The sequence below is a fragment of the Lepus europaeus genome, chromosome 10 (genome assembly GCF_033115175.1).
Source record: "Lepus europaeus isolate LE1 chromosome 10, mLepTim1.pri, whole genome shotgun sequence".
NCBI lineage: Eukaryota > Metazoa > Chordata > Mammalia > Lagomorpha > Leporidae > Lepus > Lepus europaeus.
In genome coordinates this window covers 98,490,527-98,518,436 of record NC_084836.1, presented here as the reverse complement: position 1 = coordinate 98,518,436, position 27,910 = coordinate 98,490,527, and the positions used below count along the sequence as shown (strand labels likewise).

The 27,910-nt window shown below is 51.2% G+C and overlaps 1 protein-coding gene across 1 annotated transcript; it reads right to left on the bottom strand.

The window, feature by feature from the left end:
- LOC133768154 (signal-regulatory protein beta-1-like) lies at positions 1–27,910 on the bottom strand. The gene is made up of 5 exons (XM_062202529.1): positions 27,835–27,910; positions 23,292–23,648; positions 14,039–14,353; positions 12,022–12,297; positions 1–149 (listed from the first exon to the last, which is right to left on the bottom strand). Exons 1-5 carry the CDS (start codon positions 27,908–27,910, stop codon positions 1–3), a joined length of 1,173 nt encoding a protein of 390 aa, XP_062058513.1.

The window sequence follows — 27,910 nt, the reverse complement described above, 5'->3', positions numbered from 1 at the left end:
CTACTTGGGGAAGTGTTTTGACAGCGGCAAGGCGAGGCTGGTGGTGCAAAGAGGAAGGAGCCGGGTCCACGGGTTTTCGGCTTCCTCGTCCAGGCCAGGGTTCCCGTAATTGCTGTGTCCAAACCTAGAGCCCGTGCCAAAGCTCCATCCTGGGTACCGGAGAAGGTGCACGCTGGAGTCAGAGTTGGGATCAGATGCTGGGCTGGGCTGGGCCTCTCTCCGGCCCGTGTGAAGTTTCCAAGTTGCTAATCACCTCTGAGCCTTTGCTTTCTGGTCTGCAAAATGGAAACAGTAGGGATCCCCTCCTCAGAAAGACACTGGGAGGCTTACCGGAGATAGCCTGCGCACCAGCCATCACCGCTCCGATCTGCAGGAACCTGGGGAGGAGATGCTTGTCTAGCAGGGATTTGTTACAAAGCAAGCCCCACGGAGGCCTCTTTCTGCAGGCAGGGAGGGCACAGCCCCATTCCTGGATGTGCAATGAGGGGCAACTCTCCGAACCTCTCTTTCCTGGGGTTCAAATGTAGCAGAGCCAGATTGTGCAAAAATCTGTGTGTGGCATCTTCACTTCCTGTAACTGATCTAGACTTCCCCAGGAGCCTCCCCGCTGCAGACTTGATGAGACAGAAAACAGACTCAGCAGGTTTAAAGATGACTTTTGAAATGACTGAGGCAGGGGAGGAAACGAATGAAGAAACTGGGCTGGCGCAGTCCCGGATGAGCGCCGGCTGGCAGCCCCGCGGCCGCAGTTCCTGTCCTGTCAGCTCAGCCTGGCTGGAGAATCTGGAGAATTCTGCCGAATCCCTTTCTGGGGATGCATCCTGCTGCTTGCGGATGTGCACGCCCAAGCGAAGCTTTCCATTTTCTAGGCAGGAGCTCCCTCTGGTGGTATGTCTGCGATATTGTGGGGGGGGTCACGGGAACCGTAGTCAACTGTGGTACTGGAGTTCCGCCTCGTGTCCATCTGTGATTCTGCAGGCTCTGGGGCTAGTCCAAGCCATTACTGAACATTTTTGTTTTCATGGGTCCCAAACCTGGCCTCCACTTCTGTCACTGCTTAGATACAGGTAAGACAGAAATCAGTCTTCCAGGAAGAATCTCAAAATGTTAGAACATCAGATGGATGTTGTGCTCCCTCTGCTCCCCGGGGAGAAGTCAGGCCTTCTGAGTTTCCTCCCAAGCATTCTGCTCTCTGCCAGGAGGAGGCGCTCTAACAAGCACAAGCCAGGACTTTTCCTATGGAACCTTGGTCCAGTTGGCTTTAAACTCACAGCGTGCAGGAACCTCTCCACTTGTTTCTGGATTTCTCGCAAAAGCAACTGATCCCTGCACTATTGTTAAGTTCACATCTTCTTGGAATAAAAAAAAAAAAAGTCTGAGTTGGCATGAATGTGTGTAGGTCATGCATTTCTCCCAGCGTTAGCTTCCTGCTCTCTACAAACGGTATAATAATATTGATCTTCTGTATGTTTATGAGGATTAAGAACACCACAAGCAGTGCCAGGTGTGTCATTAGTACCGAATACAAAGTTTTACAACAGGATGCTAGATGAGGCTGCCTACCTAGCTCCCCAGCTGGCCATGAGAACTGCCAAGCACCCTGGGAAATGAAGGAGCCGGAGCAGCTGCATGGGATGTGCGAAAGGGGTGGCGGAGGGCCAGTTCTGCTGGTGACAGCCCAACACCTGCTCTGAATGCAATCAGAGGGGGCTGGATGGTGGACCCGGGGACGCCAGGGAGTGGGACTTCCTTAAAGCTCACACGATAAAGAATCTCGGGCCACGGAGGAGGACCTTTGCCCCACCCTGGGCCAACCCGGGGGCTTTCAGGGGCCGCCCAGCCAGTCTGCCGTGTGTCGCCAGGGCATTTGCACTGCGGCACACCTAGACAAGTGGAGGCTGGGGCACTGGCCAGCTGCTTGGACATGCAGCCGGGAGTCCCCTGTGGGACGCCTCTGAGAGGCTCACAAAAGTGCCACTAGAATTGCACATGACTTGTAAATTGCCTCAGGAGAGGGGGAAGGGAAAATGGGTCAGAAACCCCTTCTCCCTCCCCTTTCCTCTGCCCCCATCTCACGGGCGCCAGAGAGAGCAGCGAGAGGAGGAACGGAGGGGTAAGGTGGGAACGGCCAAGAAGCCCACCCTCGCCCAGCCCCACGCGGGGTAAAGCGCACTTTCCCACGGGAGGAGTGGGGCGGGGGGCTTGTTGCCTCTCAGGACGGCCCATGTGGCTTATCTGACCGGGCCGTCCTGAGGAGGGGGCAGCAGCTTTCTCCTGGACCCTCACTGAGTCCAGCACGCCCTGGACGTTGTACAGCAACAGGTACACGAAGGGGCAGTGTTCAGGAGGCCTGGGTGAACTTGACCCGGGTAGGGATTGGGAAAGGCCGTGTTGTTCCGTGGGGACCCTCCTTCCTGGCTCGGGCCATCACGTGCATGGCCTCTGGGTTCAGCTCCCCAGCAAGCCCGTTTGGCCCCTCATCCTCCTCACGAGGTGGCCAGGGGACACTGGTGTTGGTGGGCTGGAGGTGGCCAGCATGGTGCCCGGGGCTCCACGCTCTGATCACCGGAAGCTCTATCCTAAGAAGGGAGGGAGGGGGCAAGAGAGTGCCCGGACAGAGAGGGGTTTCAGTCCTGTCACAAACGGCTGCTGCTTCCTCCCACCTTCGTCCAGGGAACCCGGGGACAGTGTGTGACAACTCCTCCACAGCACAGGACATGTCTTTCAGCCACCAGGGAAATGACAGCCACGGATGAGCCCAGAACCACCTCAGATCCCGCTGCTTGCTGTCCGGTTCCCACTGCTGCTCCCCCAAGAATGCTGCTCTCACACCGGGGCACGCCTCGAGGACTGTGGGTGCAGCTCTGGGCTGGCAGGACCAGGCGCTCTCGCTGCAGCCCTCGGTCCTCCCTTCCTGTCCTCTACTCTCCAGTCATCCTGCTCTTATTGCAACACGAGATATTCCAGGGGGCAGTCACTCATCCATTCAACAAGCAGTGACCACCCACCCACCACGCGCCAGGCACTGTTCTCAGCGAGAGCAAGCAGACAAAGCTCACCGCCCTTGTCAACCGGAATTGGCATTCCAGTGGGGTAGACAGGCCATGCAAAATGTGTAATAAGTAACGAAGCAAAGAAGTAAACGATGCGGCACGGCCTACGGAGAACACGGAGATGGTTCAGGAGGGTGGGGCAGGCGGGGGTGAGAGCCGGGGGCTGAGGCAAGGTCTTGACCTTGCAGCGAGCTGAGCAGCTGTAGGGTGCTGAGCAGAGGAGGGAAGCACTTGTCTCGTTGAAAAGGCGCTGGGGTGGGCAGTGAGCCCACCCGTCACGATGTCTGCATCCCACGTTGGAGGTCTGGGTTCAAATCCCCGTTCCGGCTCCCGACTCCAGCTTCCTGCTGATGCTGATTTTGGGGGCAGCCGTGACGGCTCAGGTGCTTGGATCCCTGCCACCCACGTGGGAGACTTGGGCTGAGTTCGCAGCTGCCAGCTGTGGCCCTGTCCAGTCTTGGTCATTGCAGGCATTTGGGGAGTGAAGATCGGAGAGCGCACACTCTCTCTCTGTCTCTCTCTCTCTTTCTCTCTCTCTCTCTCCCCCTCTCAAATAATTAATTGTTTTTTTTAAAAAAGGCTTCCTCCCTTGGCTGTACTGAGAAGGGTGAGAAAGGTGAACAAGAAAGACCAACGAGGAGCTCACTGCTGCCATCTGGGAAAGCGAGGATGGAGGGGGACTCTTGGCGGGGGTGTGGTGAGGAGTGGTCAGATTATGGATGGATTTTATTTATTTTTTAAATATTTATTTATTTATTTGAAAAGCAGAGCTACAGAGAGGCAGAAAGAGAGAGAGAGAGAGAGTCTTTTATCCGCTGGTTCACTCCCCAAATGGCTACAATGGCCGGAGCTGCACCGATCCAAAGCCAGGAGCCTCTCCCAGGTCTCCCACGTGCATGCAGGAGCCCAAGGAATTGGGCCATCTGCTGCTGCTTTCCCAGGCACATTAGCAAAGAGCTGGATTGGAAGTGGAGCAGCCGGGACTCAAACCGGCGCCCCTATGGGATACTGGCACGGCAGGCGGCGGCTTTACCCCCTACGCCACAGCGCTGGCCCCATGGATGTATTTTAAAGTGGAGTTATTTCCCGAGAGAAGGGAGGTGGGGAGGCAGAGGAGAGGCGTCAAAGGTGCCTCTTGGGTTTTTGACCCTGATAACCGGGGGAAGCAGGACAGTCAGGGGGAGGATGGGCAGAGGGTCAGATTTTGGAATGCTGACCTTGAGGCATTACTGGTGTCCACGTGGAGCTACGGAGCAGGCAGTTGGAAATGAGATTCAAATGAGAAGAGAGAGAAATGGAAGCTTCCTGGGGCTACTTTTCAATGGTACCTAAAGCCGCAGGACTGGACAGGAACATCACGGCGAGGTGCAGGGAGGTTGAGCCAGGCTGCCCGGGTTCAACTCCCAGCCAGGCTCTTAGCGGCTGTGCGACCCCAGGCAGGTTAATGAGTGTGTGCGTGTGAGTGAGTTTCCTCATTTGCAAAGTGAACATAATTATGGGGCAGGGTATGTCTCATCCAGTTGTTGCAAAATGAAAGTGAGGCAATCAGACCGCGTCTGGCTCGCAGTAACCTCTCAATATGTGTTAGCTGTCTGTTCATTGGCAACAGAGGTAATTTGCTTCATGATACCTGAGTGTCACTTAATTAAAAAATGTTTGAAAATGATCTCAATCTTAGGGGAAATTAGCAAGCATGGGACGAAGAACTCTGTAGAAACACCTGTGAATGAATTGCGCGCGCATTGCCTTACGTCCCTTGTCGTGGCCTGAATGTTAGCAGCCGCTCCAATGCGAGAGTGCAAGCCGGCAGCCACGGTGGTGGTGTTCAGGCAGTGTCTTAGGGAGGTGACTGAGTAACTAATAGCTTCGCAAATGGCATTAATGCCTTCTAGGAAAGAGGCTTGTTGGGCTCTCCCGGCTGCCTGCTGCCATGGCGGATGCGGGAGCGGGCGCCGCGGTGGGAGCAGAGAGCAACCTCTTGCCAATGAACCTGCCACGGCCTCAACTACCAGTTTCCAGCAAAACCCCCAGACCGGGAGAGCCAAGTTTCTGCTGCATCCAGATGACCTATCGAAGGTACGTTTTTTTCATAAAGCAGCCCAAATGGCCTGCATGTTTTATTTTTGAAATGTATCTATTTAGTTGATTGGAAAGGCAGAGAAAGAGAGAGAGAGAAAGAGAGAGAGAGAGAGAGAGCGCGCGAGCGAGCTTCCATTCACTGGTTCATTCCCCAAAGGTCTGCAACAGCCAGGACCGGGCCCGGCCAAGCCAGGAGCTCCATCCCAACTGCCCGTGTGGGTGGCCCTGGAGCCCTCATCACCTGCTGCCTCCCAAGATGTGAATTAGCAGGAAGCTGGAGTCGGAAGCAGAGCTGGGGCTGAAACCCAGGCACCCGATATGGGACTAGAGCGTCCTGAGTGGTGGCCTCACCCTTACGCCAAACCCGGCCCCTGGGTGTTTCCGCAGCCAGGGCGATCCTGCCGCACAGCCACAGCATCACCCGACCAGGTGTGCGTTACCAGGGGCGTGGCCACAGCCTCCCTCAGACTTTGCCACTGCCTCACACATGCATCTTACAGAGAGGACCCCGTTGTGTTTCACTGCCGCGTCTCGTCAGGTGCCTAAAGGCACAGCTTCTCCTCCCTTTATGCCACTGAGACTTCCCCAGAGGGCAGGCCGGTTATTGTGCAGAACGTCCCCCATCTGGAGTGTGCTGGCACCTCCTCCTATCAGAGCCAGGTTTTCTCTCTCCCTCTCTCTCTGTAGCGCTTTCAAAGAAAGAAATCTTAAAAAAAAAAAAAAAAAAAAAAAAAAAAAAAAAAAAGGGCTCTATGTGGGAGACCTGGAAGAAGCTCCTGGCTCCTGGCTCCTGGCTTCAGATCGGCCCAGCTCTGGCTGTTGTGGCCTTTTGGGGAGTGAACCAGCAGATGGAAGACTTTCTCTCTCTCTCTCTCTCCCTAACTCTTTTGAGTAAAATAAATCTTTTTTTTTTTTTTTTCTAAATGGGCTCTTGCAGAGCGTGTCCCTTCCTATCACTCCCCCAGCTGCCCCCACCCCGTCACCTGCTGGGCTTAGACACACTCCCCTCCTCTGATGTATGGGAGAGTGGAGGGGAGAGGGAGGGAGCCAACACCAGTGGGCCCCCCGGGAAGAGCTCTACGACCTGCTCCCCCAAACCCAGGTCAAATTCGGAGGGACAGGAGAGTCGGGAGGACATCCTTCCTGCTGACCCAGCTCTCGGCGTCCCAGCCTGGCCTGGGAACGGAAGAGCTGAGCTGGGAATGGCTCAGGTCTCCTTGCAGTTTCTTGGGGCGCCAGAGCATCGATGCTAGGGGCACTTGTGGGGACCCACGGTCAAGGGCTGCCCACGGCGCTGGGTCTCCCATGTCTGTATGCACTGATGTCATGGAGGAGATTAAGTCCACGGAGAGAGCGCTTAAAACAGAAATCAGATTATGGGAAACAATCTACGTGTAGGACTGCTTGCCTCCCTGGAATGCATGGTGGCCTGGGCGTTGCATTGTTTTATCTTGATCCCATAGCCTAATCTGTTCAGGATACAAAAGCCTTTCCCGCTCAGGTCGGCCTAGCCCCAAGAGGCAGCGTCTCTCATGGGCTGGTCGGCCATCGCTGCGTGATTTCCGTCTGTCACTCGTGCTGGGCCTCTCCAGCCTCTAGCAAGGCCACTGAGAACCACGAGGGGGCGCCAGGAGGACGGGACGGGGAACCAGCGGGATGTTCCCAGCCCAGGCAGGTAGCAGATTCCCAGTAATTCAGACCGCATTTACGTCTTTAAAACTGATTTGTTGGTATGCAAATGAAAAGTGGATCTACAATCCCGCCATCCTGACAGCCACGAGCATTTCATCTTTCTGTTCCCTTTCCGCGCCAGGCCTGAGTGGGAACCGGTTCTGTACCGCAGCCCGGAGGTGCCTCGTGGCGGAGCGCTCGGGGCGGCCTGGCGGGTGGAAAGGGAGGATCTGGATGCTTTAGTTCCGCTGCCTGGCTGCCCTGGCAACAGCTGCACAGCCGCAGTGGCTCCAAAAATATCTCTCCTGCTCCGACCCCGCTCCTGAACCCCGGACGTCTGTCCCTCTGCCTGCTCCACTTGGCCCCTGGATGACGAACACGCGCTATATTTAACGCGCAGAACTGAGCTGTGAATTCCCACCACCGACCGCTTCTTCCACCTGTTTCCCTCTCTCCTCCATCGCGCAATCCATCCTCCCCGTGACAGTTCCAGCTCAGTCCCCACGAGAGGCTCCGTGGCTGTGTTCAGGGTCTCCCCTACCCCCGCTCCCCCTTTAAGTCCTCGTCACCGCACATCCTCACTGGCACCTCTGTGGCTCCCGTCCTGCCTCCTGGCTTAGGGCCGGTACCTTGCAGCTGACTGTTCTGATTCCTGGCTTTCCTCCCATCTCCCTACTGCACAGGAGTCAGGGCGATTTCTAAACATCCGAGCATCTTGCGATTTGTGCTGGACCAGGTCTCTAACGACTTCCATTCCAAGATCTCTCCGGCTCCCGCCCATCACGCCAGCACTGCCCTTTGTCCCACTGCTCAGACCCAGCCCCACTGTCCCCTTCCTGCCCTGGAACCTCCCAGGTCCCGTCCCACCATAGGGCTTGGTACAATACATTCCTCTAACAAGCAAGCATTTCTCCCAGCTCTGCACAACCCTAGACACCAGCTCCAGCGTCCCGCCGTTCAGAAAGGCTTTCTCTACCCTTCTTCCTAGCTGGCAGCCGCGTGATTCCCGACCCCCGTGGAGAGGTCGGTCCTCGCAGTGCCATTATTTTGGGTATGCTTTTATTTTCTTAGGAGCACTCATCACATTTTTAGTTCTTCCCCCTCCCTCAAGCCCTCCCTGCCTCCCTTTCTTCTCCCTGAAGGTAGGGACCGCCATGACCAGTGCTCACTCACGTTTGCTCTGTGTCTTCGTGGTGTATGCACTCAGCCATCTGTGTGCAGTCAATGAAGGCATAACATTTGCAATGAGCAAATATTTATCTGGAAATGCTGGGCTGGGCTTGCCCGGGACAGGGGCTCCTTCCTCAAAGGGCTAAAGCACATTCATGCCCAAGCCAGGGCTCCTCTGCTTGCTTTTCTCTGGGCGCCTGGGCCACTCTCCATGTCCTGCTTGAGGACTCATGTGGGGGCATGAAGAGCAAATGGCTTAAAATCGCCCATCCACCCTCTCCTGCCCTACACACACACGTCAAAGCTCTTACAGCGTTGCTCTCTTGTCCACTTATTTGTCTATAGCACCATAAACATTCCTGCAGGCCCCCACCTGGCACAGAAGCTACAACTCTGAAAACAACTTCCATCTACTTGTAGGCACCCAACCTTCTCGTCCTGCTGCCTCCCCACGTCCCAGGTAACAGCCATTTGGAATCTTGTGTTCATTGTTCCTTTGTAAAAATATGAGTTTTTAGCATAGTCCTAAAAACAGTGTACTGTTTAGCTTTACAGAAAGAATATCATTCTGGAACACATCTCCTGGGGCTTATGCCCTCCCACCAAATTTTATTGCTAAGATTTGTCTGAATTACCATGCATGTGGTTCATTCATTTTTTAACCTCCTTAGAACATTCCCTTCTGTGATTGTAGTAAATGTATCATCTATCATTCTATATATGCATACATGGGTCATTTTCAGGCTTTGCTAATTATAAACAATGCTACCAGGGACATATGTATTTGTACAAATCCCCTGGTGCGCATGTGCGAGAATTTCTTTGGGGTATAAGCCCAGGGTGGGAATGGCAGGTTGTAGGTGTGTGAATGTTCAATGCAACAAAGGTTTCTGAGCTGTGTTCCAGAGTCATGAGGTCCCTTCCGTGCCCACAGCGATGCAGGAAAGGACCGGCTGCTCCTGGGACTTCTCCAGGGAACAAAGGGCGGCTCAGCATGGTTTCCCCTTGCTTTTCCTGATGGCTCCGATTCCTGACCGGTTTGGGTGTCTCTTCATGTGTACTGGCCGTATTTTCTTTAACTTCATCTCAGTTGTGGGGCTGACAGACAAAAATGAAAAGCCCTCCATTGTTCATGATTAGAAGAATCAATATTATCAAAACGCCCATACTACCCAAATTGATGTATAGATTCAATGCAATCATCATTCAAACACCAATGACATTCTTCACAGAATTAGAAAAAGCGATCCTAAAATTCATATGAAAACACGAAATATCTAGCATTGTCAAAGCAATCTTGAATGATTAAAAACAAAACTGGAGGTATCACAATACCAGATTTCCAGACATACTACAGGGCTATTCTAACCAAAACAGCATGGTACAGTCATAAATATAGACACGTGGACGAATGGAACAGAATAGAAACCCCAGAAATAAACCATGCATCTAAAATCCACTTATCCTTGACAAAGGTGCTAAAAACATTCCATGGAGAAAGGACAATCTTTTCAACAAATGATGTTGAGAAAACTGGATTTCCACATGCAGAAGTTTGAAGCACGACCCCTACCTTACACCCTATACAAAAAGACAACTCAAAATGGATCAAAGCTCTAAATGTAAGACCTGAAACTGCAAAACTATTAGAGGAAAACAGGGGAAACACTCCAAGACATTGGCAAAGATCTCAAAAGCACAGGTGATAAAAGCAAAAATAGACAAGTGGAATTATAGCAAACTAAGAAACTCCTGCACAGCTAGGGAAACCATCAATGGTGGGAAGAGATGACCAACAGAGTGGGAAAAATATTTGCAAACTGTGCATCTGATACAGGATTAATATCCATACATACAGGAGCTCTTGACATTCCAGGGCAACAGACAAGTAACCCAGTTAATAAATGGGCAAAGGATCTGAACAGATATTTTTCAAAGGAAGAAATACAAATGGCCTCTGCACACATGAAAAAATGCTCAGGATCTGTAGCCATCAGGAAAATACAAATAAAACCCACCACGAGGCATCATCTCACTCTAGTTAAAATGGCTATTCTCAAAAAGTGAGAACAGAAGAGATTCTGGTGAGCATGCGGACAAAGTGGATCCTAACCCACTGCTGGTGGGAATGCAGATTAGCGCAGCCCAACGTTGTGGAAAAACGGGATGGCGAGTCCTCAAAAGCCTAAAAACAGATCAACCGTACCCTCCAGCTGTCCTACTTCTGGGAATATCCTGCAGAGGAAACGAAGCCAGCACGGGAAAGAGACCCCTGCACACCCATGTTTATTGCAGCCCAGTTCACAAGGGCAGCTATGGGATCGACCTAGATGTCCATCAGTTGATGACTGGATAAAGACAATGTGGGTTGTATGCGTGATGGCGTATGACTCAGCCATAAAAAGAAAGAATTCCTACATTCCTGCATTGAACAGAGTGGTGAGCTGGAGCTCATTATGCTAAGTGCAATAATCCAGACACGGGCAGACAAGGACCAAGTGCTTTCTCTCCTATGAGGAAGTTAATAGCCACACCGAATAAGAATGTGTGGCTGCCGTATTATTTGGTGGGTAGATATTCATGAATCATACCCTAAACACGATGACGTGGTCCTCTCGCCTCGCTTTACGGGCTTTGCCACAGATCCCAGGTTGTGCAATGTTAATGCCTCCACCCCTGCTTTCAGGACACACAGTACGTGTTTGCACGTGTCATACTTGCACGTGAACCAAATATGGCAAGATTACAAATCCATGTGTGCTCACTGAACTCTTCTTTATATTTTTCTGTGCCATCTGTGATACTTTATAATAAAAATAAAGGCAAAAGGCGCCAGGGAGCTGCTCAGGTTTAATGGCAGAACTTTGGTGGGCACAATGGGTTTTCCCTGGGGAGTCAGCAAGGCGTCCAGGTTGGAGCCCGCCCTGCCTCTGCTGGGTGTCATGGTCAAGCTCGTGGACTCGGAGACATGAGCCGTGACAGAAACTTCCTTCCCGGGGAGGGCGTTCGAGCCTGCCTCTCACCCTGACCTTTCCCGTTCATGCTCTCACCTCCCATGGGGGCTATGGGAGACCGGGAGGGCCAGCAGTGGAGCTACATGCATCGCGGCAGGTCCTGCTGACCGGGACAGGAGGGCAGGGCCTTCGTCTCTGGGGAGGGCCGCACCCCTAGGCCTGTGCCCTGCAGAGGAAGCAGGAAGCTGGCCCAGAGCCCTTGACCCCTCCAACACCACCCGGAGGGGTTGTCTTTGCGTCCGCTCCCTCCCTCTCTCCGACCCCTGCCCAGACCAAGGGAGCCTGCGTCTGGGCGTCCTCAGGCGGAAGATGTGAGAGGCAGAGTGGAGGGCTGAAGGGACTGGGGGGCAGCTCTGGGACCCTCGGGATTCATCACCTTTCAAGGTCGAGGGGAACTGGGAGCGCCCCTGGAAGCTCAACCCCTACCTGATTCCGCCCTTACCTGGAAGGGTGACTCTTCCTGTAGGCATAGACAGCAGAGAGTGAAATCAGAGCAAGTGCCTTCCAGCTGAGGAGGAGGGAGGCGCTGAATTCGGCGGCACCTGCCGGCAGAAAGCGATCCGGATGTACCTGATTCCTAGGCAGCCTGCAGGCAGGCTCAGCCCCAGGAGTGTCTCAGGGAGTCACTTCATCCCTGTGCGCCTCAGTTTGCTCATCTTTAAAATGGGGACGATAGCACATACTTGAGAAAACTTCTGTATCCAACGAGAGCACCAGGCAAAGCACCCAGAAGAATCTCAGTAACGGTCGAGAGTGGATGACTTTGGGGGAGGAGATGGGGAACTGGGGAAAGGTGCTTCGTGCTAACTTAGTGGCTCGTGGGGGATCTGGTTGTCAGGATCCAGCGGTGGGACGGAAGCAGGGTGCACTGCTCTGGTACCTCCGGCCTAATGCTCTGAAGAGGAGGCCGTTAACTGCTGACCCATTTCACAGATGAGAAGGCTGAGCTTCAGGAAGGGGAAGTGATGGCGAGCAGAGCAGAACCAGCGTCTGAACGGACCCGCGTGTCTCTCGGTTACCGGATTCCCACTCACCCATGCTCGCTCGTGCTTCTCCAACCTCGCTCAGCCGCCGGCTGGCCTGGACCAGCACCTGCGCCTCCTGCCCCACCTGGCAGGTGACCCTGTCATCCCGCAGCTCGGAGGTGCTGACCAGGATGTGGCAATCTTTGCTGAAGGTGCCGTCCGGGTTGGAGGTGGAGCCCGGAGCCCCGGAGGTCTGCACGCATGCGCTCCTCGGCAGCCAGGCGACCTGCAGGTCTTCGGGGTAAAACCCTTGCACGTGGCAGGTGAGGACGGAGGCCTGCAGTCCTGGGACGCGGTGTGCTGAGATGGTCACCGTGGGCACCACTGGAACAACAGCCCTGCCTCTGTCACCTTCCTCCTGCACGACCCCCTTGGGGACACCCACGCCCTTAGAGGCATCCTCTGGCTCTCGGAATAGGGCGGGGAACAAACCCGGGCAGCCCCTGCCCTGCAAAGCTCCCACTCTGCTGGGGGCACAGGGAGGAGACAGTGGTCACCACCCCGCAACCCCCCGACCAGGGGCTCCAAGAGCCTCGGACAAGACCACCGCCTGTCTCTGGAGGAGGACGGGGTTTCCGGAGGAAGCAACTTTGAGCAGAAGTTCCAAGGCTGAACCGGAGTTAACTACACGGGGTAGACTGTACTCTCCAAAAACGGGGGCGCCAAGCCCACCAGATGTTCCAGAACATTTCCCCTCCCCATCAGAGGGGCCTCTCTTTCTGCTGCCTTGGACGGTGGGATGTAGCAGGGAAGGGCCCTGGGTGACGGCTGGGGCTGGGTCGTGGAGGTGGATGTGGCTTCTGCCTGGTTGTCTCCCCGGGAACACAGCACCAAGCTGACAGCCGGCACAGGGCCAGGCATGGGAGCCTGGGGGATCCCAACCTCTGAATGGTCCAGCTCAGGCCGAGCTGTCAGGGAGCAGAGCCAAGCCACCCCTGCTCAGCCCCGTCCCAGTTCCCAGCATGCCGAATCCACGAGCAAGCTCGACGTGGGCTCTGAAATGCTCGTGGAGCAGGGGAGGAGGCGTGGGGCTGATTGGTTCTGTGGCCCTGGAAGCCGGAACAACACAAGAAGGGGCTTGGGGGCGGGCAGGACATCGGGTCGCTGGGACTGGGTGGGGGCAGGGAGGGCATGGCGGAGGCCCTGAGCTGAGCTCAGCACAGTCCAGGGACTTTGGCTGCATGCAGTCAGAGCTTGGAGGGGGTACATGTAGCTTGCATTGCTCCCTCCCCCGATGGCAGGGTGGGTTCTGGAAGCATGGCCCAAGGGCAGTGACTGGCAGCAAAGCGATGGTGGCATGGTGGTTAGGACAATGGTGTTGGGATTCCAGATGGAGACCTCCAGTGGGAGAAACCACCTGGCTGCGACCTAGAAATTCTGTGTGATCTGGTCCCCATCCCCCTGTCTCCAGCCTCTTCCTCTCCCAAGCACCTGACTTCTCCCCATGCTGGCCTCCTCACTTCTCGCTCTCTACCCCCACCCCACCCCACACCACAGGGCCTTTGCACACACCCTGTTTCCTCTATCTTGAACACACTTCTTTTTGCTTGGCTGACTCCTTTTCAGCTTCATGCCTTAGCTCAAACTTCACTTCTACAAAAAGGCGTTTCCCAAGTAAGCTGGATTTCCCATTTCCCTCGGTTTCAACAATCTGTTCTTTCCCCTCTTGGCAAACGCTATCACTGTAGAATTGCTTATGTCATGGTTGACAGGGGTCACATGACTGCAAACTCAGCGAGGCAGAGCCAGGCCTGCTGTGCTTCCTGTGGGTTCCCTGAGCACCGGGGCAGTCGCTCAACAAGCACCCGCAGAAAGTAGGAATGGACTTCTGCCTCCCAGAAATGCTTCCAGAGGGAAGGGAGTTGTGGGAGGAAAGGCCCCGAGCAGGGCGTTGTGTGGGCGGAGGATGGTGGTGTGGAGCAGGGACCCTGGCACCCACCTCCTTGGGGGTTGTAGGGAGTGGGTGGGAGGATGCAGGTGATGCGTCCCTGGGGTGGGGGGTGGCTGTGTGGGGGTGGGGGCTTACCTTGCAGGAACTGGGAGATGTTCATGTGCCCCCGGAGTGGGCTCTGCAGCTCACTGTGCGCCACCTGGCAGGTGATCTGGGAGTGGAGGGAGGAGAGGGACAGGGACACCACTACGGTGCTGGTGACGTTGTAGGAAGAGGCACCTGGCGGCGACAGGACTTGAGTCTCCAAGGCCGGGAGCTCCATGCCATTTTCAAACCATCTCATGCTTATGTTTCTGGGGAAGAAGCCGGCAGACATGCAGGTGATGTTCACTCTTTGGCCTGGGCGAGCCCTGGTGCTGGGGCCGGAAACCTGCGGAGGAGAGGGCTTAGCTTTGGTCAGGGCAAAGGCAGAGAGGAGGAGAGAGGAGGGAGAGAAACGAAGACAGTGAGTGACTCTCCAGCGCGGGCCTCGCCCTGCTGGACCTCCCGCCCAGTCCACTGAGGGGCCTCCCTGACCTTGCCTCTCACTCAGAGGCCAGACCCTGGGGTCCCACGAAGATGCAGATCTGACCTTGGCACTTCCTGTCCCCCTCCCTCCCCAAAGCACACTGTTACAAGGTCCTGCAATGCCTATCACAAACAGCGCCTCTCAGCGGGTCCCTAATTTTGTCTCCTTGCAAATAGTTCAAATCAACTGCTTTGAATTATTTTGTCTGATTCTTTGGGTGTGGCTCTCTGTGTTGCCAAATAACATAGACTGCTATTTCACAAAAGTTTAGCTTTACGTATTAGGGGTACACCTACTACTATGGAAGATAATGATTTAGTTCATATATCTCCCTCCCTGCCAGCTACACCTGCTCTGATCATAGACACATAATTTTTTATTTTATCAGTATTCGATATTTATATTATTAAGACCAAATGAGTATTGTTCACAATTGGGCCATGAAATACACTACGGTATAGTCTTTTGTTTTCCCAGGGTTCTTAATCGCCTCCTTATTTTAATTTGCTTAGTTTCCTATGAACAAACTCATCCCCAAACTTTCTGTCCACTAATTGTTGTAGTGACTTCAGATTGGGGTATGTGAATAGCTGGGGGAACACGAAGATTTTTCAGGGGGGTGTACGGGCTTGGATTAAAAAGAACTTTTTATTATAATTTTTAAATAAACACAAAAATAGAGCGAAAACACTCATCATGGGACTTTAACAACTAGCAACAAAGGGCCGATCTTGTTCATCATACTTCTACCATCCATTATATATTTGTGCTATTTGATCTATACAACCTGAGGTTTTGATACCAATGTATTAAGGAAATTATTTTTATGGTCACTGAATTAATACACCCATTATTTCACAGTTAAGCCTTTTTAGCTTAAAGTACCTAACATCTATTTTCTGAGCAAATTTCTATTATATGATACCACAGTATTAACTTGCATTGTCCTCATGCTGTCCGTCATTAGCACTCTAGTTCTGGGGCTGGCTCTGGGGGCAGTGGGTTAAACTGCATCCCACCCCAGCATCCCCTATGGGAATGCCAGCATGAGTCCCGGCTGCTCTGCTTCCAGTCCAGCTCTCTGTTAATGCACCTGCGAGGGCAGCAGAAGTGGGCCAAGTCCTTGGGTCTCTGCCACCTATGTGGGACACTGGGACAGAGTTTTGGGTTCCTGGCTTCAGCCTGGCCCAGCTCTGACCTATACAGCCATTAGGGGAGCAAACCAGCGAATGAAAGCTCTCTCTCTCTTTCTATCTCTTATTCTCTCTCTGTCACTCTGCCTCTCAAATACAACGAATCTAGACCTCTACACTTAATTCTCCATAACCACAATTTGGCCTGCTTGGACCTCCATCTCCCCATTCCCCCATTCAATTCTGTTTCTGTGTATTTGAGGATGTTTTTGCCTTGGCCTTTAGAGTCCATATAAATAGATAAATTAAAAACAGAGGAGCCACACGATCCAGCAGCTCCTCTTCTGGAGATGAAGTCACCACCTTGTCGGGATCTTTGCCCTGGGGCTCATTGCAATCCCATTCACAATAGTGAGTGTCTGTTGGCAGGTGCACAGTAAAGGCATCAGGGCGCAAGCACACAGCCTTGAAAAGAAGATCCTGCCATTTGGACAACAGATAAAGGCTGTGGGCATTGTGCTCAGTGCTTCATTGTGCTTCAGGCAAATACCAGACATTCCTTTCCTTTCCTTCCTAACTCCTTCAGCACATATGTCCAAGAGTAAGAATTCTTTGAAAAATCAAAATACCATTATTATACTTAACATTCCATAATAATTATTTGTGAGCATTCAAATGGTCCTGCTCGTCTCATCAGTATACTTTTATAGCTGGTTTGCATTAGGGTCCAAGCAGCATCCATGTCTTACATTCTGCTGTTGTTTCTCAAACCTTTTACTCTCTTTTCATAAAGGAATTCTTCTTCTCTCTTTTTCCTGGTCATTTCTTTGTTGGAGAAAGCAGATCTTTGAGTGTGCAGACTTTCCCATGTTCTGTACTGATCCCCAGGGTTTTCCATCAGGATTAAGCTCCAGTTTCCTGCAGGGACCATGACACACTCACGCACCCTTCACTGAGCGTCTGATTTTGCACTCGCTACTGGAGTTCCTTGCACTCAATCCTTGTCTCATGAGCCGCTTCTCAGTGAACCCAAGCTAAAACGTCATGCTTTAAAGTCCCTTGAACTACTTCATCTGCATGTGGTTATGCTGTCAAGGCATAGTGAGATTAATTACTTTCATTTTAGACTTAGTAATTTAGATTTTGAAATTTTTCTCATTTTGGATTTTGTTTATTAATTATTGAAAATACGTGTTTACAGAATCAGAACTTAAGTAAGGCATATTCAGAGAAGTTGAGCATTCACCTCTGTCTCTTCCACCCTCTTTCTTCCCTTCATTATAACTAAACTTTTTTTTTTTTTTAAGATTTATCTATGGGGCTGGTGCTGTGGCATAATGGGTACAGCCACTGCCTGCAGTGCCGGCAGCCCACATGGTCACTGGTTCTAATCCCAGCTGCTGCACTTCTGATCCAGCTCTCTGCCATGGCCTGGGAAAGCAGCAGAAGATGGCCCAAGTCCTTCAGTCCCTACACCCACATGAGAGACCTGGAAGAAGCTCCTGGCTCCTGGCTTCAGATCGGCCCAGCTCTCGCTGTTGCTGCCATGTGGGAAGTGAACCAGTAGATGGAAGACCTCTCTCTCTCTCTCTCTCTCTCTCTCTCTCTCTCTCTCTGCCTCTGCATCTCTGTAACTCTGCCTTTCAATAAATCTTTTAAAAAGATTTATGTATATATTTAAAAGGCAGTATTACAGAGAGAGATCTTCTATCTGCTGGTTCACTCCCTAAGTGGCTGCAAGGGCCAGAAGTGGGCTGATCAGAGCCAGGAGCCAGTATCTTCATCTGGGTCTCCCACATGGGTGCAAGGGCCCAAGCATTCTCTTCTGCTTTCCCAGATGCATTAGCAGGGAGCGGGATCAGAAGTGGAGCAGCCAGGACTCAAACCAGCACTCTTATGGGATGCTGACGTTACAGGCAGTGGCTACAGGGGCTAAACATTTAAAAGTAGATTTTGGTTTATGCTTCTTTTTTAAAAAATGAGAAAAAAATATACGCTTGTACAAGAGCACTTCAAAAGATGCATGGAAAAATGGAATTAAAAGATCAATTTATTTTGATGCAAACATTTTGAAACCTGTGCATAGTTTGCTCACACACATAAAGAACTTTTTGAAGACCCTTCATATGCATGGATTTTCAAAAGTTTTTTGCCCCGAATAAGCTTATCTTTAATCCCATTTGCCATAAACTTTTAAACAGTGCCCCCACATTTTCACCCTTTTTAACACAGAACTCCAGGTTGTGTCAGTGTGAGTGATTCCTGTTGTCATCTTTGAGCCCATTCATGTTCTTTAATGTCGTATCTGTTATTGGTCCTCCCCAGTCTAGCTTTCCTGCTAGACTTTGCAGCATTTGTCTTCAAAGCTCACGGACGGTCTTTTTTCTATTTCCTGTGCATCAGCTTCACGTAGTTCCTCTAGAATGTGCACATATAGTAAGAGCATAGAGTGTGTACCTACACTGACTTTAATGTCCTCGTGTGCTAATTCTACACTTGCTCTCAGCCAACAGGCAGAGCTGCGATCTCGTGTGCTAATTCTCTCACCTGTCTTCCCTGGTTAGGTTTCAAAAGGCTGATTTTTTTTTTCTCCTTATGAATCACACTTTGCTGCCATTTCCCTGCCTGCTGGTCTCGGGTTGTGTGCCAGCTCTGGAGAATTTGACCTCATTGGGTTTGGATGTGCATCTCTGTGAATGTGCTTGGGCTTGCTTTGGGACGTGGTTAAGTGGCCTGTGAGTAGTTTGATCTCACATCTCACGCCTAAGCTTTGTGCGTCAGGATCACCGCATCGCTTAGGATGGGCCTAATTCCATCGCCTCTGGGCAGAAACTCTCTGCGGACCCTACCCGGTGGTGAGGGTCTTCACTCAGGTTGCTAGGCACGGGTGCTGTTCTTGCTCCTGTATGAGGGCCAGGATTTCTTCTTCTGGGCCTCAGGTAGCTTCCACACGTGCAGACACTTCAGCCCTCCACTCAACACCAAGGGAGACCTTCTAAAGATCTTGGAGTTCTGTGTCTGCGAAGCTCTCTGCTCTTCCATGCTCGCCTGGCAAACCCTAGCCACTCTGACCCACATCCACTTCCACTTTCTTCTTACCTACTCAGCAAGGCTTCCAGGATCCTCCCTTCCTGCCTGCTGGCCTTGAAGCTTCCGCAGGGAGTAACCTGGGGCAGTCCTAGCGGTCACCAATTTGTTTCCCACCTTGCAGGGATCACTATGCTTAGTTGCCTGGTGTCCAGTGTCTTGTCCACCAGTGCTTCAAAGACTTTGCCTAGAGTTTTGTGGGCAAATGAATGTAGTGCTTGTCACTATTTTGGTAAAAGTTGTCCTAAGTATTTGATTTAATTTTTCTTTAAGGGTATATGTTCATCTTTCTCATTATATCTTCTAACTGGATAAATGTTACAGATTTCTGTTCCTTGGTTTGACAACTTTCTATGTTACTAAATCATATTATTGTTTGTAATAGCTCAATGTCAATGTTATTAAGTTTTCCATATACCATATTATCTGCAAACAGAAATAAGCTTTTTCATTTATTTGAAAGGCAGAGTTGACAGAGAGAGAGATTGATTTTCTACCCACTAGTTCACTCCCCAAATACCCACAATAGCCAGGGCTGGGGCAGGTTGAAACTAGGAGCCAGAAACTCCATGCAGCTCTCACACACGGGTGAAGGAAGCCAAATACTCTGGCCATCACCTGCTGCCTTCCCAGGTGCATTAGCAGGAAGCTGGCCAGGGAGCAGAGCCACCAGAACTCCAGCTGGCACTGTGAAATGGGACGCAGGCAGCCTAAGCAATGGCTCAACGTGCTGTGCCCCAGTGCCCATCCCGAGAGAGAGTTTTTCCACTTTCTTTACAATCCTTATACATTTTGTTGCTTTCTCCTTCTTTTTTTTTTTTTTTGTAAGCTGCAAACATTTTAATGATTATTGTTGAGCATACATTTTGGAAATTTTTTTACTTCAAATTGCAACAAGTTAAATAAATGTTTATAATATACAAAGAAAATATAACCCAAAGTAAAACTTGCTTTAAGTGTGCCTTGCACCTAGACCAGTGTTTCCCACCCCCGCCCCTTAATATACCTTTATTTTCAAGCTGCACAAACACACTTAAGAATTTGATCTTTATAGTATGGCATTTAGGAAATAAAAATATACTCCCACCTCAAAGAAATAAAAAGGTTGTGCATGATTATATGCCAAACAAAAGAGAGAACACTAGAATATTCTGATAGTGCAGGCATCATTAAAAGGAAAAGAAAAAGCTTGAGATGCTCAATAACCCTCTATGTTTTAAGGAAGAATTTTTGACCAAGTAGCTTAAAAGCCAGCAAAACAGGTATCAGTGATGTCAACTGTAGTGTTTGGAGTATGAAATGACAAACTTGACACAAATACACTGTTAGAATTGCTTTCTCCTTCTAAAAGCATTGGCTAATATTTCAACACAATATTAAATAACAGTAAGCAAGAGTTTGAAGGCTATTTGAATACTCCACCAATTCTATCTTTTTGTGATGTCCTATTAAGTCCCTCAGTCTTCCTGGGTGGGCCCATTGGTCGTTTCCGGGCCTCCTGTACGTTGTCTTGAAATCTCCAATCCCTTATTCCTAGTTCCCTTTCTCACTTTGTCTTGCTTTAGCTCCTATTGTGGTCAAGCATAAAGGGTTCATGGAAGTCAGTTCTTGGTGACTTTGCAAACTCCATAGATAGGCTGGGTGTAGCATTGAGTTTGGAAACAATTTTCTGAGAACACTGAAGGTGTTATTCCTGCCTTGCAGGGTCTGATTTTGCCCTTGGATATCTCATACTGATCTCATTCACAATGCCTTTTGTACAATTTGGTTTTTATTTTCAAGTCTTTTAAAAAAAGATTTATTTATTTGAGAGGCAGAGTTATAGACAGAGAGAGGAAGAGACAGAGAGAGAGAGAGAGAGAGAGAGAGAGAGGTCTTTCATCTACTGGTTCACTCCCCAAATGGCAGCAATGGCTGGAGCTAGACTAACCTGAAGCCAGGAGCCAGGAGGTTCTTCCAGGTCTCCCACATGAGTGCAGGGGCTCAAGCACTTGGGCCAACCTCCAGGCCATTAGCAAGGAGCTGGATTGGAAGTGGAGCAGCTGGGACTTGAACAGGTGCCCATATGGGATGCCGGTACCACAGACAGAGACTTAGTTTACTATGCCACAGCAACAGCCCCTTATTTTCAGTTCTTCAACATTGTACGACCTTCACTTTGTCCCAAAAGATTGCCTACCATTCTCTCTGTTTCTTCATGGCTCTGAGGTGTTAACATTTTAAAGATTCAAGTGCTGCTATACGTTTATATGGTTCTGCCAGAGCAAATTATCACATTCAGTTTTTAAAAGAAAAAAGCTGATTATTAATTCATCAGTACAAAGAGGCATGAACCACTTCTCTGCTTCTCGGGATTCCTTTTGACAGTGCTATTTACAGTCTCTGTCTTCAGCCCGATTGCACCCGGCAGGCCCAGATTCAGGAGCTTGCAGAATGAAGGCCAAGATTTAAGAAATAGATCATGGGCCGGTGCCGTGGCTCAACAGGCTAATCCTCCGCCTTGCGGCGCTGGCACAACGGGTTCTAGTCCCGGTTGGGGCACCGGATTCTGTCCCGGTTGCCCCTCTTCCAGGCCAGCTCTCTGCTATGGCCCGGGAAGGCAGTGGAGGATGGCCCAAGTCCTTGGGCCCTGCACCCCATGGGAGACCAGGAGAAGCACCTGGCTCCTGGCTTCGGATCAGCGCGTGTGCGCCGGCCGCAGCGGCCATTGGAGGGTGAATCAATGGCAAAGGTGAACCAACGGCAAAGGAAGACCTTTCTCTCTGTCTCTCTCTCTCACTATCCACTCTGCCTGTCAAAAAATAAAAAAAAAATAAAAAATAAATAAAAAAAGAAATAGATCATGAATTCTACATGAAAATGCGGTTCTTGGGATCAGTGTTGTGGCATAGTAGGCTAAGCCACTGCCTGTGATGCCGGCATCCACGTGAGCGCTGGTTTGAGTCCCAGCTGCTCCACTTCCACTCCAGCTCCCTGCTGTTATGCTTGGGAAAGCAGTGGAAGATGGCCTGAGTGCTTGGGCTCTGCACCCGCGTGGGAGACACAGAGGGAGCTCCTGGTTCCTGGCTTCTACCTGGGTCTGACCTCAGCCATTGCAGCCATTTGGGGAGTGAACCAGCGGGTAGCAGATCTGTTTGTCTCTCCTGTCTCCGAAAGTCTCCCTTTCAAATAAATAAAAATTGAATATTGAAAAAAGCTTTTTAAAAATGTGATTCTTATACTTCCCTACCTCAACAATTCTATCATTCATATTGATGAGCAAGGCCAAAGCCTCAGATCTATTTTGGCCTCTCACCTGTGGGGCCTGGGAGCAGGCCCCCAACTTCCTGCCACCTTCCTCAGCGGGCTCAGCCTCACCCATTGGCCATACCACCATCTTAAGGTCCAGCTGTTAGCCAAAGCCCTCCCCACTGTCTTAAGAGTCCAGCCTTAGTCCAAACCCTCTCAAACCACAGCCTATCTTGAGGGATCAGCCGCTAGCCCAAGCTCTCCCCCATCTCAAAAGCTCAGCCTTAGCCCAGACCCCACGGCGCTCTCCCAGGACAAGCTGCTGGTTTGTGTGAGCAGGGGCATGGCTCTCTGCCATGCATTCACCAGGAATGAGTCCTCTCGGGCTGTGAACAAACCTGTTCTAGCTGTGAGTCCGTGTTCTGTCTCCTCTTTGTCCTGCTCTCCTATCCTACACTGATCATATGGGAGTCTGCGGCTTCACGCCTGTAAGTTTATATTTTTAAGTTTAATTGAAATATCCTGAAACTGATGATGTACCCTAATATGATTATCATGTAGCGAGCAATCTCAGGTAGGTGTTTTATGTTTACAAACACACTAATGAGTAATCTTCATGACCAATCTATGAGATCAATACTATCCCTATCTTATTTTTTAAAAAGATTAATTTATTTATATCCAAAGGAAGAGTTAGAGAGAGAGGGAGAGGGAGAGGGAGAAGGAGAGGGAAGGAGGGAGGGAGGGAGGGAGAGAGAGAGGGAAAATTTTCCATCTGCTGGCTCACTCCCTAAACAGTTGCAATGGCCAGGGTTGGACTGGGTGGAAGCCAGGAGCCAGGAGCTTCTTCCGGGTCTCCTGCATGGAGCAAGGGCCCAAGCACTTGGGCTGTCCTCCACTGCTTTTCCAGGTGCATTAGCAGAGAGCTGGACCAGGAGTGGAGCAGCCGGGACTCAAATGGGCACCTACATGGGAAGATGGCATTGCAGGTGGCAGCTTAACTTGCTACCACAGTGCTACCACAGTGCCGCCCCTATCCCTATCTTACAGATGAGCCAACCAAGGCATAGAGAAGTTGAGAAACTCATTAAGGTCACTCAGCGGCAGTGCTAGCCGGTGAATCCAGGCCGCCTGGCCCTGGAGTCCTGCTTTTCTCCCTGATCCTCTCAATCTGTCCTGTGGGTCTAAGCTGGAAGCTTGCAAAGGGCTAGGAGTCTGTGGATTATTTCCACCCTGCTTCACCACTGTGAGCTCCCAGTTTCTAGCCTCAAAGTGGGCCCACGGCTTAGCTAAGGGGGGACCCTCTGGCTGAGCTATGGACTTGTGATTTGTTACAGATCAACGGGCTGGATTTCTAGGGGTCTGGACTCACCACGCACAGACATCTGCGTGCCTCCTCCAGACTTAATCTCCACGTCATAGGCACCCATCTTCTGGAACTTGACGCAGTAGTAGGTGCCGGCGTCTGCAGTGCTGACGTCATGGATGCGGATGGAAAAGTCCATGTTGTTTCGTGTTGTGGTGTCTGAGACGTTTGTGACTCGGGGGTAGTGGCCTCCCCTGAAGCTGTAGATCATCTTCCGGTCTGGCCCAGCCCCCCTGAACCACTGCATGGGCCCCACAGGCAGCAGGGTGTTTATGGTGCAGTGCAGGGTGACCGAGTTTCCAGTGGAGACCGACACCCACTTCTGAGGCTGAGACACCTGCAGCGCCTCCTTTGCCGCCACTGCTGGGGGGAAACAGGAGTCAGTTCCAAGACCCCTGCCCTGGCTCAGCAGGGGCTGAGGCTGGGGTCCAGGCGTTTGGGTCCAACCTGCAGGTGCAGCTCCTCGATTCTCTCTGTCCCTCTGGTGTATCAGCTTCTAGGAGGGACAAATTGCTGGAGAGCAACACAGAGACAGTTCAGACAGACTGTGCAAAGGTACAGACAGGGAAGGAGATATGAAAAGATGTCCCGGAACCTCAGTCAAACAAGGAGATGCATATTTAAAGCAGAAGCTAAATGCTAAAGTCCACAGTAGACTAGCTGGAGAAGTTAAAAAGCAATACACGCAGTTCTTGGCACATGAAACATTAGCGCACCTCAGGGTACAGTGACAGAGTGGGGTCGGTACTGAGGCAGGAGCTGGGGAGAATGGAAGAGCCAAAGCCCCTAGCATCAGCCCTGAGCACATATGCATATGCAGATTTGCTAGAGGGCCCAGGGGGCAGCTTATGTCCACGGCAGAAAGCTACCTGGAAGAAAGCAAACAACACTTAAAAAGTGGCTGTCCCCAGGGAATAGGATGGGGCTGGAGACTTGGTTAATTACTTATACAATTCTTCCCGATTTGGGTCATTTGTCAACAAGCTTGTAATGCAATAAAAGTTAAAAATTATCTTCCTTCTGGATCCTGGGAGCATGCCCTGTTTTCAGAATGCCAACTTGGAAAAATGAGAGACTGTGCCAGGTCTCAGGGTGGGCAAGGATGTGGGAAGCAGCTTTCCCACGCACTGGGGGCGAGAACATAAATTGGCCAATGTGGTAGATGCAAAGTGGCATTACAGTCAGGACCTTGGGCTACTCGTGCCCTCGATACACCCACGTCTTAAGCAGAAGGCAAGAGACTGAGTGAATCCATTTTGGTCCGAAATGTTCAAAACGGAGCACCTGTGCATTGCTTTTGCTTCTGTGCAGCGTGTGTTGAGACAATGTATTGCTAACACGGAGACAGGCTCATTTCACAGGGAAATGCTGTGTTTCAAAATGCACACATACACTTTGACTTAATTCCTCTTCTAGAGACTTCTTTGAAGGAAATGTCAGAGGACGATGAGCTCATTGTGTGAAGCAATGGTGATGACAGTACTTACAATACAGAAAATTTGATTCAAGGCACAGGTCCAAGAACCAATACGGAGTAGTTAGATAAACAATGGTACAACAGCATCATGAACAAACTATGTAGCTGTTAAGATAATGATGGTAAAATATATACTGGGGATGTATTGATAGTGTAGACACACATACACACATCAGCAAAAAAGGCCCTAATTTATTGTTGGTTGGAAGAACAATAAAGCATCATATTTAGTGTGATTCCGATTTTGTTGAAAAATTCACTATATATGGAGGTAGCACAGTGGAGAGGTTAGAAAGGGCTAAAAAGGACTCCTTTGATTGGGTTTTGATGCCTCTTCCGTGGCTTATTTGATATTTGACCTTGAGAAAATTCCCGAATCTCTCGGAGCCCCCTATTTCCTGTTGCTACAATATACACAACATGAGGAATTGTATACATTGTGGTTCATGGTAAGTTTGCAGTTTTGTTGAGAAACTCAACCTTGGGAACCTTTGAGAACCACTCAGGACCGTGCCGGGCTCTCAGAAGGGCTTCTTCTTCTTCTTTTTTTTTTTTTTGACAGGCAGAGTGGATAGTGAGAGAGAGAGAGACAGAGAGAAAGGTCTTCCTTTGCCGTTGGTTCACCCTCCAATGGCCGCCGCGGCCGGCGCATCTCGCTGATCCGAAGTCAAGAGCCAGGTGCTTCTCCTGGTCTCCCAAGCGGGTGCAGGGCCCAAGCACTTGGGCCATCCTCCACTGCCTTCCTGGGCCATAGCAGAGAGCTGGCCTGGAAGAGGGGCAACCGGGGTAGAATCCGGCGCCCCAACCGGGACTAGAACCCGTTGTGCCGGCACCGCAAGGCGGAGGATTAGCCTGTTAAGCCACGGCACCGGCCTCAGAAGGGCTTCTGTGAGAGGGGCTCCCCCTGCTGGCCGGGAGTCCAGCGGCTGAGGTCCTGGCCTGGGCATCCGACCAACCTGGGCTCAGGTGCGTGCTTCAGCCCTGCCGGAGAACTCGCTCCCTCCCCTGCTTTCTGTTTCTCCTTCAATCAGGCAGGTTTGATCATTCCTATGCCCCTGGCTGCTGTGCGCATTAAAGACACACAGTGGGTGCTGTAATGGCCCAGTCTGTAGGACCATTACGAAGATTTTTCTTACTGTTTATTTGGGGGGCGGGGAGAAGGGAGAGAGAGCAAGCGAGCTCCCAACTGCTGACTCACCCCCCAAATGCCAAGGGGTCCTGGGCAATCCAGGTCTCCACATGGGTGGCAGGAACCCAGTCACTGAGCCATCACCACTGCCTCCTAGGGTCTGCATTAGCAGGGAGATGGAGCTGGGAAATGAACCCAAGCACCCCAATGTGAGGTGGAGGTGTTCTAACTCCTAGGCTAAATGCCCACTTCCAGGGTCATTTAAGAATGTATGGCCTATGCATTTTATTATTTTAAAGATTTATTTTATTTATTTGAAAGCAGAGTTACAGAGAGACAGAGGGAGATACACACACACATACACACACACACAGAGAGAGAGAGAGAGAGAGAGAATCTTCCAACTGGTGGTTCACTGGTTCACTCCCCCTGCTGGGCCAGGCTGAAGTCAGGATCCAGTACGGTCATCAAGGTCTCCTACATGGGTGCAGAGACCCAAGCCCTTGGGCCATCTTCTGCTGCTTTCCAAGGCACATTAGCCAGGGGCTGGACCAGAAGTGGAGTAGCCGAGACTTGAACCAGCCCTCCTATGGAATGCCAGCATCGTGCATTGCAGGCAGCAGCTTAATCTGTTGTGCCATAACGCCGGCCTCTCTGGGCCCATTTTTACATGTTCGTATTTGCATTTCCTGAACCCTTGAAGACTATAACAGCGACGTTTCTGGGTGCCACACAGTATTCTCGACACTTCACTGTGTCACCGAATACATTTCATTTTCACCACAACCTTACAAAAAAGTGTTATTATTCATCCCAATTTCACAGGGAAGAAAACTTGAGCAGAGAGAAGTGTAGTAAGTTGCTCAAACAGTGAACAAGTGATGAAACTTGAATTTGAACCCAGGCAGGCAGGTTTTAATAGGTTTTCTAGATGGTGCCTCCCCTGAGATGCTAACACAGCTGGGAAGAGAAGGTGCCTCCCCTGCCAGCCCAGCTCTTTGTGGAATGGAATAGACAGGCAGGAGAAACGCCCATATTAAGGACACAATCTTAGCGTGCTGAGCTTCTGGGAGATGTAACAGTCTAAAAAGCACCCTTTGCCTGTTTTGTTTTGTTTTTTAAAGATTTATTTACTTATTAGAAATGCAGAGTTAGAGAGAGAGAGAGAGAGAGAGAGAGAGAGAGAGATCTTCCATTTGCTGGTTCACTCCCCAAATGGCTGCAACAGCTAGGACTGAGCCAGGTTAAGGGCCAGGAGCCAGGAGCTTCTTCTGGGTCTCCCACATGGGTGCAGGGGCTCAAGCACTTGGGCCATCTTCTACTGCTTTCCCAGGCACATTAGCAGGGAGCTGGATTGGAAATGGAGCAGCTGGGACTTGAACTGGTACCCATATGGGATGCCGGCACTGCAGGTCAGGGCTTTAACCCGCTATGCCACAGCGCCTGCCCCTACCTGTTTATTTGTTTGTTTTTTTCCCTAAGGGTCTACAATGTATGGACAGAGCTCATTATTCTCTCTCTCCACTCAGTTATCAAAATACACCTTGACCAGGGCAGCCCTGCCTCCCAGGGGCTAGGTCTTCAGCCGGACCAAGGAGCCAGATGTTGCACCTGCACCCCTTCCCTCAGGATGGAACCAGGTCCTGCAGGTCAAGCCCCAGGGGTCACAGAGCCTTCAGAGGGCAGGAGAAGGGACGGTGGCTTGGGCACCCTGGTGGGCTAAACCCTGTCTGGACCTGGATGCGAGAGGAAAGGATCCCTCCTCCGGTCAGGGGGCAATTTAGGAGCAAAGGAACCCATTTAGGGAAATGTTTTACAGCAAAGGGCAGTGAGGACACAGGCCCTGGAGCAGAGCTCCTCCAGCCCCCTGGCCACGGGGAAGCAGCACAGCCGGTCGGGGAGCACCCCTACACTGTGGGGCCGCGGAGGGTGGTGGCGCTCACCTGTGAGTCCCAGCAACAGAGGCGGCAGCAGCAGGCATGGCAGGGGCAGGCAAGGCTGAAGGGCTGGGCTCGGCAT